The 11,199-nt window shown below is 42.3% G+C and overlaps 2 protein-coding genes, 1 non-coding gene and 1 pseudogene across 3 annotated transcripts; 3 read left to right on the top strand and 1 right to left on the bottom strand.

Moving 5' to 3' along the window:
• The first annotated feature begins 520 nt into the window (after window positions 1-520).
• On the top strand, window positions 521-1,852 carry LOC125595074. Its single transcript, XM_048771029.1, has 3 exons — window positions 521-649; window positions 691-877; window positions 1,185-1,852. The coding sequence occupies exons 1-3, from the start codon at window positions 521-523 to the stop codon at window positions 1,850-1,852; spliced, it is 984 nt and encodes a 327-aa protein (XP_048626986.1).
• Window positions 1,853-2,202: 350 nt separating this feature from the next.
• Window positions 2,203-6,127, top strand: LOC125595076 (annotated as a pseudogene).
• Window positions 5,667-6,896, bottom strand: BNAC09G17400D. Its single transcript, XR_007330084.1, has 2 exons — window positions 6,463-6,896; window positions 5,667-6,010 (listed from the first exon to the last, which is right to left on the bottom strand). It is a non-coding gene; the product is annotated as an uncharacterized BNAC09G17400D (transcript).
• A 3,459-nt stretch (window positions 6,897-10,355) lies between these two features.
• Window positions 10,356-10,733, top strand: LOC125595075. The gene has a single exon (XM_048771031.1). The coding sequence runs from the start codon at window positions 10,356-10,358 to the stop codon at window positions 10,731-10,733; it is 378 nt and encodes a 125-aa protein (XP_048626988.1).
• The last annotated feature ends 466 nt before the right edge of the window (window positions 10,734-11,199 follow it).

Below are 11,199 nucleotides of genomic sequence, written 5' to 3' on the forward strand. Positions count from 1 at the left end.
GGCATTTGATTCTCTTAACTGGGACTTTATTTTGATGCTTCTCAAGGCGCTTTGTTTCCCTGAATCTTTCATCAACCTGATTGCTTAGTGTATCACAACAACCAGGTTCTCGGTTTTCAGTAAATGGCGAGCTAGGGGGATATTTTAAAGGTTCTCGCGGCTTGCGTCAAGGTGACCCCCCCTCCCCATAACCTCTTTGTCCTAGCTGGGAAGTGTTTGCAAAGCTCCTGAACAAGAACTTTCTAAATGGTGACATTGACTACCATCCATCAGCGAATGATCCGGCTATCTTCATCATCTAGCATTTGCGGACGACATAATGCTTTCTTTGATGGAGAACAGAGCTCTCTTCAGCAAATAGCAGCAACCCTCCAGAGCTTTGCTTCTTGGTCGGGTTTACATATGAATAGGGCCAAAACTGAACTGTATCTGGCGGGTTGAGCCAGACGGAAACCGCAGATTTGGCAAGTCTTGGCTTCTCTCTGGGGATCACTTCCTGTCCGCATCTTGTCTCCCTCTAATGCATCGCAAGCTCCGCATCTGCGACTACAGGCCACTTATGGACCAGCTAAAAGGCGCTTCTCCTCCTGGACCTCCTGTGCTCTTTCCTTCGCAGGGAGACGCCAATTACTTAACACTGTCATTGCTGGTACCCTAAACTTCTGGTTTTCATCCTTTGTTCTTCCAAAGGGCTGTATTAAGTCTATTGAATCCTTATGTTCTCGGTTCCTCTGGAATGGAAACATCACTAGTAAAGCGGCAGAAAAGGTTTCTTGGAATGTGGTATGTCTCCCTCGTTCTGAAGGTGGTCTAGGACTTCGAAACCTCAGCATATGGAACAAAACTCTTTCGCTTAAGCTGGTCTGGCTTCTTCACAGTGAGTCTGAGTCACTCTGGGCCTCATCGACTAAACACCACCGACTTAAAAGACTCAGCATTTGGAGCTTAGATGAAAAGAAGCAGGGGTCTGGATCTGGAAATCTATTTTGAAGCTCAGGCCACTTACTGAAAATTTCATAAGGTGTGAAGTGGGTAATGGGGAACAAGCCAGTTCTGGTTTGATTTTGGCTACCGATAGGCCCTTTGATCAACTTGCTGGGTTTTGACGGACCGCGGCAACTTTGTCCCCATTCATGCCAAAGTGGCAGATTGTTGCTCCAACACTGGTTGAATTCTGAGACCAGCAAGGTCTCCGCAGGCAGAGCAGCTCCATATCATCTTGTGCTCCGTCCAGCCTCCTTCACTATCATCGGTGCGAGACTGCTACAACTGGTACGTTGATGACCTCTATTTAGACTCTTTCAACACTGCTAGAACTTGGGAATCTGTTAGAGATAGGTCCAGTACTGTTGATTGGGAATCAGTGGTTTGGTTTGGTGGCCACGTTCCAAGACATGCCTTCCACATGTGGGTTACTCACTTGGATAGTTTGCCAACAATATCTCGCATTGCAGCTTGGGACCATAACGTTGAGAATTCTTGTCTCCTCTGCAACGCGCCGGACGAAAACAGAGACCATCTTTTCCTCCGCTGCAGGTTTAGTGAGCGTCTTTGGAAAATGATCATTCGAAGGCTTGGCTATCAACCCTTCTTATTCCACACTTGGACATCGCTTATAGAATGGCTTCGCATGAAGGATTATACTTGCCCTCAGACTCTGCATAAGCTGGCTGCTCATGCAGTCATCTATCACTTGTGGCTTGAGAGAAACAACCATTTGCACAATGCAGTCTTCTCATCTACAGACCGCATCTTCAAGAACATAGATCGTCATATCAGAAACACGATCCTGGCAAGAAGGGGGAGGAAGAAGTTTCACTCTCTTATGTGCACTGGGCTGAGATTCTCTTAGCTATGTGTTAGTGCTGTTGGGTTTTTATAAACTCTTTTAGAAAATCTTGTGATGTTTTTTATCTTTTTTTGGCATCATTTGATTTAGTAGCTTTAACCTTTTGTACATGTACGTTTCATTTTTATGATACTTCACATACTTATCAAAAAAAATATATATTAGTTAGTTCTGATGGGTAGAATGAGTAAAAGTTTCAGTACATAAAAGGCAAAGGTATATTAGAGCACTCATGATTATATAATAAGAAGAAAAACAAATGGTGCAACCCACGTCCTATTCAGGAAAGGTGGTTTTGTTTATTACTCTCACCAAAACATGAACTCCATTACAACCCACAATCAGAACCCCTCTTTATTAAATCACAATCAACAATCACTTTTTCATCCACATCCAAAACAGAAGAAATGGTGTTGGGTCTTCGAACAAAGAGCCGTAGAGACAATGGAGTTTTCGTTGAGTATCTAATCTCAATCAAGGAGCTAAAGCCATGGCCAACGAGCCAAGTCCCTGTACAATGCGTCCTCCTAAAATGGCAGAACGGCGAAAACAGCTTAGGCTCATTTATCGCGGTCGTGGGCAAAGACACGATCATGTTCAACGAGTCCTTTAGGCTAACCTTAACGCTAGAACCCAAAGGTGTGGATGAGAAGAAGTTCCATAAGAATCTTCTTGAACTTCATGTCTACGACGACGCCAAGAAGAAAGACAAGGGCGTCAAGAACAAGCTTCTTGGCTCGGCCGTGGTCAACCTTTCTGATTACGGCGTGTTGACCAACTTAGTTCCCGTGGGAGCTCCGTTTACTTTCAAGAAAAGCTCGAGGAACGATGCGAACTCTGAGATTTACCTAACCATTGAGCCGGCCGGAGATGATGATGGTTATAGGAGTAGCAGTTCATCGCAGCCGAAAATGAGAGGATCTGTTGATAAAGAAGGTAGTGAGTTTAGTTTGGCGTCGTTGACGGATGACGACGATGATGCTTCGTCGCAGTGTTCGTCTTCACGGAGGGTTTCTTTCTCAGCTACGTGTGATGCTAATCCCATGGTACACATTTCATAATTTTTTATTTCTAGTTTTTAATCTTTGGATTAGTAACATTGTGTTTAGAAGTGGATCTGAGGTACGCACGTCTATGCTCTAGATTCTTGGATATTTTATGATTTTGGTCACAAATTTTCTGTTTTAAAAAGAGAGATATTCTACTCATCAAATACAGATGGCAAAATCACAAGTAGTTTGAATTGCTTAGCACATGTTTTTATTTAAAATGACAATACATGTTTTTAAAAACACAAATATCATGTTACTTTGTCCGATAATACCTTAATCTAATTGATATATGGTATATCTTGTTTATTAAAATTAAAAGCACACGCAAACACACACAACACACACACACACACACACTTCACTTATCTAGCAAATATCTCTCTTTTTTGTAACTGAAGTCGAGCAAATATCTCTAGTATGTTATATTTTTTGAGCTCCCCTGTTTTTACTAGGATAACTAGATATATTATAAATTTAGGTTTAGGCTTTTAGCAAATCAAGATTTGATGATTTGTAACATCTACACCAATTTTTTTTTGTTGATGATTTGTTTAATTATTGGTATGAGTTAATTGTTTTTATTTCTTCTCTGTTCTCTGAACCTCTTTTTTTTTGTTAAAGATCACTATTGTACAGCAAATATTTCACTTTATGATTGTGATAGGCTATCAAATCTGATTTTTAAAAATAATATATGTGATATAAGTACAATAGTAGTGTTTCGTTGGTGCATTCCTGAAGAAGCAAGACTAAATATTTATGAACTGTGAATCAAAACAGAACGCAGATGCGGAGATGAACAAAGATGAGAAGAAAGGTTGGAAACATGTAACGCTTAAGCACAGTAACAACGAGGCAGCACTAGTCTCCGAGATCGAGAATCTACTGAGAGAAGAAGAGAAAAAAAGACATAGCAGTGAGTTAGTGGCTGTGACCGCAGAGAGTGACCAAAAACACAAGAATGATACAATTGCCTCAAAGCTCAAGAAACAGTTCTCTGAGATCAAATCCCTTCCCTCTCCGTTACCTCCAGACGCAGCGAGGAAACAGATGAGACTTCGGACGAACACTCTTGCCTTAGGAAGAAAGACTCTAGGAATGGAAGGTGTGCCAAGACTTAAACAGCTTAAGTCTATTCAGGTGCATTTTGACGGAACCGGTACAAAACGATCGATGATGATAATCAGAAAAAGGTGAGTGGAGTGAGTAACAAGTTAGGTTTGATAACTCCGCAAGAGTCTAGAACAGAGACGCTTGAAGATGAGCTGAAAGAAGCAGCAGCTCTTGAAGCAGCTGTTTACTCTGTGGTCGCTGAGCATAGTAGCTCCATGAGCAAAGTTCATGCTCCAGCTCGTCGTCTTGCTAGGTTTTATCTTCATGCTTGTAAAGGAAATGGCGGCTCAGATCATTCTAAGCGAGCATGTGCAGCTAGAGCCGCGGTTCTGGATTGATATTAGTTTCTAAAGCATGTGGAAATGATATTCCAAGGTACATACATAACCATTTCTACTCAGATTTTGTCCTCCTCCATAATATATATTGATGGTTACATGTTGGCATATGATTCTAATGTTGTATGTCTCTATAAATATATATATATACACAGGTTAACATTTTGGCTATCAAATTCGATTGTGCTTAGAGCAACTTTAAGCCGAGGTATAGAGAAACTGAACCTGGTCTCTATTAACTCGGTTCAGACGAATGGGAAGATCCTCGGGCTTTTCTCGCGGCTTTGGAGAAGTTCGAGTCTTGGATATTCTCTCGAGTTGTTAAGTCAGTATGGTGGCAGGTAATAAAAAAGACCGAAAGTTTCAAAATATTTGTTTTAAAGAGTTATTTCATCAAGCCTTTGATCTGAAATGATCATCACATTGCAGAGTATGACGCCGTATATGCAATCTGCAGCGGTTAAAGGATCGATGTCGAGGAAAGTTTCGGGGAAAAGACGGTTAGGTCATAAGAACCAGGGACTCTATGCTATAGAGCTATGGAAAAGTGCTTTTAAAGCTGCTTGTGAAAGACTTTGCCCACTAAGAGGTTCGAGACAAGAGTGTGGTTGTCTACCTATGCTTGCTAAATTGGTAGGAGACATTAAGCTTTCTAGTTTGGTTTATTAGTTTCTTGTTATAGCTGCTAAACTTGCTTCTGAAAGCCAGGTTATGGAACAGTTAATCAGTAGACTTGATGTAGCAATGTTCAACGCGATACTTCGTGAGTCAGCAAGTGAAATGCCGACAGATCCTGTCTCTGATCCGATCAGTGACATAAATGTTCTTCCAATTCCAGCAGGAAAAGCAAGCTTTGGGGCAGGCGCAGAACTAAAAAATGCGGTAACTTAGTTAGGCTCTACATGAACAATGTTCATATTACTTTTTGGTATGTAATATGCAATTTGCCATTGCAGATTGGAACTTGGTCTAGATGGCTTGAGGATCAATTCGAGCAAAAGGAAGGCAAATCTGATGATAGCAACAATAAGGAGAAGCCAGAATGTGAAAATTTCAGATTATTCCATCTACTTAACTCGTTAGGCGATCTAATGATGCTTCCATTCAAAATGCTTGCAGACGAATCCACAAGAAGAGAGGTAAGTAGCTACACTACTCACATCTCATTTCTTCTTGTTCCAAAAACACTTTTTGACTAATATTTTTTCTGAAAGGTTTGTCCAACACTTGGTCCACCAATAATAAAAAGAGTTCTACGAAACTTTGTCCCAGATGAGTTTAACCCGCACAGAATCCCTAGAAGGCTATTCGACGTTCTGAACTCCGAGGTTAGAATAAAAACCGTCTTCACACTACAATAGTCAGTGTGTGTGTCTTTTCTTGACAAACCCTTTTGTCTGAAACTCAGGGTTTGAGCGAAGAAGATAATGGATGCATTATAGTCTTCCCGTGTGCAGCATCACCAACAGTATACTTAATGCCGTCTACAGATTCCATAAAACGCTTCATAGGAGAGCTGAACAACCCATCTTTATCAGAAGTCGGGTCATCGGTATATAAGAAACAATACACGAGTGACGATGAGCTGGATGACTTAGATACATCCATAAACTCTATCATCTCTGCTCCTGGAACAACCAGTTCATCAGAGTGGATGCCTAAAGGATACAGACGCAGAAAGACTGTAAGATATCAACTCCTTAGAGAAATATGGAAGGAAGATGGATTACAATGACTCTTCTCCTTTTTTTGTCTTGGCTATATATATCTTATGATGAAAACATTCTTAAGTTTCTTGGTTGACATGTATGTATATCAAGCTGCTACTTTGTAAACTCTATTCTTGATATCCTAAATGATTAGCCTAAAGAAGCTAACCTTTCAATCTTTTATATCACAACACATAAACACAATCAAGAAAGTTATATATATATTTATTCTTAACTATTTCTACTACTTATTTTTCTGAATGAATTTTAAATTTATTCATCACAAAAACTACTATTTCTATTTCGGATTCAAGCAATTCATATTTCTCTTTCTGTGAAACAAAAGGACATATAATCAACTTACAATACAGACATAGAGAGAAAGAAGAGAAGCAATTTACAAATCTTTGGAATTAGAAAGGGCGACTCGGCGGCCGAACCGTGATCTGAACCGGTAAAGGTGTACCGGTTCCGGTACCTCCGCAGTTGCTACAAGCCGCCCGACCAGAACCGGAACACCTGCGACATCCAGTATCTCCATCAGACCATCGAGAGCAGAAGCACGTGACACGTCCCGTACCGTTGCAGGTCGGACAACGAGGGAAGGACCACCGGCCATAGGCTTTTGGTCAAGAACCGATTTGACTAAAACCGCGCCGGCTAAGACGCTAAGACCGGTGGCTAGCTGGGTGATGGCAAGCGGACCCATTGTGTTGAAGAGAGAGAAAAAAAGGTTGCGAATTTTGGGGATAACGCAAAGGTAGAATCGTGGAGAGATTGAACAAGAGAGACCGTCCAAAGAAAGGAAAGATTTTTTTTTTCCTTTTGGTTTTCAGACAAAAATGTGGTCTTTAATTTTGTATTTATTTAAGTTAATTTTCAAAAGTGATAGATAGGCGGTGTCCTGTCCAGCCGGGGTTAGTTTCGGGTCGATTCGGTTTTCCAAGCACAGATTAACGAGATGTATTCAACTAAAAAAAATTAAAAAAAATTGGAAGGAAGGTGGAGCAGAACGTGCAGAGAGGGAGGGCCAAGACTTCATGAAGCTCCTGCTAAACTGGGGACTATGGGAGATACAATACAAAGGCAATCCCTTATCGTGGGCGGGGAGAAGATGTAATGATCTAGTACAATGTAGATTGGATCGATCTGTAGCAAATCAAGAATGGTTAAATGTTTTCCCACAAGCCACCACCTTCTATCTCCAGAGAGTCTGTTCGGATCACAGTCCTATTCTCACCTCCTTGGACGGTTTACAAATGAAGAAGAGGTTTTCTTTTAGATATGACCATAGGTGTGTGAGAAGAGATGGTTTTGGAGGTAGTGAACAACAGTTGGAGGAGTAACGCGAATGGTCAAGCAGGTTTGATGTCTAAGATTGCGGTTTGTAGGAAGGCCATCTCCAACTGGAAAAGACAAGCGAAGCCAAACTCGGCTGTGCGTATCCAGGAGCTCCATTACAAGATCGATGAGGCTTCACGACAGGAGAACTACAGACTGGAGGAGTTCCAAAAACTCAAAAAGGAACTGGACGAGGAGTATTATAATGAAGAGTTGTTCTGGATGGAGCAGAGCCGCCTGATTTGGCTAAGATCAGGGGATAAAAACACCAAGTTTTTCACGCTGTTACCAAAAACAGGAGAGCCCAGAGCAGGATCAAAAGCCTCATAGATGAGGAAGGTAATGAGTGGTTCTCAGAGGAAGATCTTGGGAGAGTGGCTGAGAATTATTTTAAAAAGCTCTTTGCGTCGGAAAGTGTGGGGTTTGAATTAGAGGAGTGGTCAGAGATTCCAACCATGCTGTCCCCTAGCCAAAATCTGATGGCCCCAATAACGAAGGAAGAAGTTAGGAAAGCGGTGTTTGAGATAAATCCAACTAAATGTCCAGGACCAGATGGGATGAATGGATTCTTCTTCCAGCAGTTTTGGGAAACCAACGGCGACGATATTACAGCCACGATACAGAGATTCTTTGAGTCTGGTGATCTGGAGGAGGGGCTGAATAACACGAACATCTGTCTGATCCCAAAGTCCTTGACGGCCAAGAGTATGAGTGAATACAGACCAATCAGCCTCTGCAATGTGGCGTATAAGATAGTCTCCAAGCTTTTGGCAAAGAGAATGAAGAAAGTCCTACCAAGTGTGATCTCTGAAACACAGGCAGCTTTCGTGGAGGGGAGGCTGATCTCAGATAATATTCTGGTTGCACATGAGCTGCTGCACGCCCTTAGTTCAGACAATAAGTGCTCGTCGGAATTCATCGCCATCAAAACAGATATATCCAAAGCATATGACCGAGTAGAATGGTCATTCCTGGACAAGGCGATGCAAGGACTGGCTTCTCAGATGCATGGAGGAAACTCATTATGAGCTGTGTCTCATCAGTTAGGTACCAAGTTCTGATCAACGGGGAGGCCTACGGAAGGATCATACCAACGAGGGGGTAAGGCAGGGGGACCCTTTGTCTCCTTACCTATTTGTCATCTGTACAGAAATCCTTGTTCAGATGTTAAAGCTAGCAGAGAAAAAGAAAAGCCTGTCTGGTCTCAGGGTAGCAAGAAGAGCCCTTCCTGTTTCATACTTATTGTTTGCCGATGATAGTATATATACTGCAAAGGTACAGATGAGAATGAGCTGAATACGGTAGTGAATATCCTCCATCAGTATAGCTTGGCGTCAGGGCAAAGGATCAACTACGACAAATCGAGTGTGAGCTTTGGAAAAAACATACCAGCAAGTAAAAGGGAGGAGATCAAAAGGCGGCTTGGTATTGAGAAAACAGGAGGGAGCGGGCTTTATCTGGGCTTGCCGGAATCATTTGGAGGCTCTAAAGTATCCATACTTAGCTACTTGAAGGAGAATTTGAATAAGAAGGTTCATGGTTGGCAAACAAAGTTCCTTTCTCCAGCCGGTAAAGAAGTCCTCCTTAAAGCAGTTGCGATGGCTCTCCCTACATACACTATGGCTTGTTTCCTGCTTCCTAAATCAATATGCCAGCAGATAATGTCCATTCTATCAGATTTTTGTGGAGGAATAGTCATGAATCGAGAGGTATGCATTGGAAAAGTTGGGAGAGTCTATGTAAACCAAAGAGTGGTGGCGGTTTGGGATTTAAAGACTTGGAGGCTTTTAATATAGCCCTTCTCGGGAAGCAGTTATGGAGGTTGTTAACCAACAAGAACTCTCTGGTGTCAAGAATCTTTAGAAGTAGATACTTCAAAAATTCTGATCCCCTGAGTGCCCCACTCGGTTCTAGACCCTCTTATGCTTGGAGGAGTATACACGCAGCACAAGGTCTGGTTAAACAAGGAGCAAGAATGATGATAGGTAACGGGAGAGATACCAAGGTTTGGCAGGACAGGTGGCTTGGGAGCAAACCAGCCTCACCGGCCCTATCTATGCGTATGTGCAGTGAAGGTGATAAACTGCGAGTCTCGGAGGAACTAATGGTAAGCGACCTAGGTGTGATAGTGGTCGAGATTGGAATCATGTCTTGTTGGATAAGATGTTTGCACCAGAGACTCGAGAACAGATCAAGAAAATTCACCCAGCAGGAAGAAGTGGCACCGATACTTATTCTTGGGAGTATAGCAAGTCAGGTCACTACACGGTGAAATCAGCTTATTGGGTTCAGGTTAATGTGCTGGATGCCAAGGAGAAGGACTCTATAGTGCTACAACCCAGTCTGGATGGCATTTACCAACAAGTATGGAGTATCGAAACAAGCCCCAAAATTCGTCATTTCCTGTGGAGGTGTCTCAGTAACGCATTACCAGTTGCTGATAATATGGTGCATCGCCATATAGCGAAAGACAAGAGATGTAGTAGGTGTGGAGAGGAAGCAGAAACAGTGAACCACCTACTCTTTTTGTGTCCGTATGCACGTCTAGTTTGGGCTATGGCAAATGTACACATCCCACCAGCAGGAAGATGGTCTGACTCCTTCTTCTCTAACCTTTATTGGGTCTTAAATCTGAAAAAAGAGTACCCAAAGGAGGAGATAGAGGAGGACCTCATCCCCTGGCTGCTATGGAGATTGTGGAAAAACCGGAATGAGTTCCTCTTTAGGAGTCGAGAGTATACAGCGCCTGCTACTGTGGTGAAAGCACGTGAGGACGCGACAGCGTGGAGGAGCAGAGAAGAGGTTAAACCAGTGGAGGCCAAACACACCCACTTTGGAAGCACCAACCAAGAGATGGACTCCACCTCAGGCTACAAGGCTCAAGTGTAATACTGACGGCTCATGGAAGCAAGAGACTGGGGAGGGAGGAGTTGGTTGGGTACTGAGAGATAGTATGGGGAATCTGATGTGGGCGGGGGCTAAGAGAATCACTGGAATGGGGTCTGAACTAGAAGTAGAGGCGGAAGCTCTGCGTTGGGCCGCTCAGGTTCTGACTGGATTTGGCTATCGGAATGTCACCTTTGAAACTGATTCTCAGGTTCTCTCGAAGATGTTGAGTGGAGAGGAAGCAACCTGGCCGAGAGTGAGACCGTTCATTCAAGAGATAGGTGCATCCGTTTCAGGAATGAATGAGGCGGAGGTGGTTTACTACCCAAGAAGTGGTAACAAAGTTGCAGATAGAATAGCGAAGGAGACTGCTACGTTTACGTCCTTTGTCCCTAAGCTGTATTCTATTGTGCCTAGTTGGTTGTTTTGCTTGTATGGAGGTTGATAAGTCAGTTGTAGAACATTGAATTGGCTAATGAGAAGTAGTTGTTGAGTAAAAAAAAAAATTAAAAAATTGTAATAAAAAGACAAATCTACAGTTATTCTTTTTTTTTTTTTAATATTCAAACTTAATAAACTACACCAATCCAGCAAAGATAATAAACTTTTCCGGAGCCAACATCCAGCATAGTACACATTAGTATCTTGATTCAAGGAATAGAAACATAAAGAAAAATAAGAAACCTAAGGCAAGAAATAAACACATACCACAAAAACTTCGAGAGCTGAGAAATATTATCACAAAAGTGAAGCAAAAATGTAAGGGAAGCCGGGTTGAACGAGAAGGTGGTGAAGTTTAGATTATTAGGTGATAGAAAAGCTCCAAGAGAAGTTCCTCAAAAGGAACAATGAGTACCAGTAACTCAAGAACAAGCTTCAACTAGGGGAAGCCATGAGAACAAGGATTTACC

The sequence above is a fragment of the Brassica napus genome, assembly GCF_020379485.1.
Source record: "Brassica napus cultivar Da-Ae chromosome C9 unlocalized genomic scaffold, Da-Ae chrC09_Random_26, whole genome shotgun sequence".
Lineage (NCBI taxonomy): Eukaryota > Viridiplantae > Streptophyta > Magnoliopsida > Brassicales > Brassicaceae > Brassica > Brassica napus.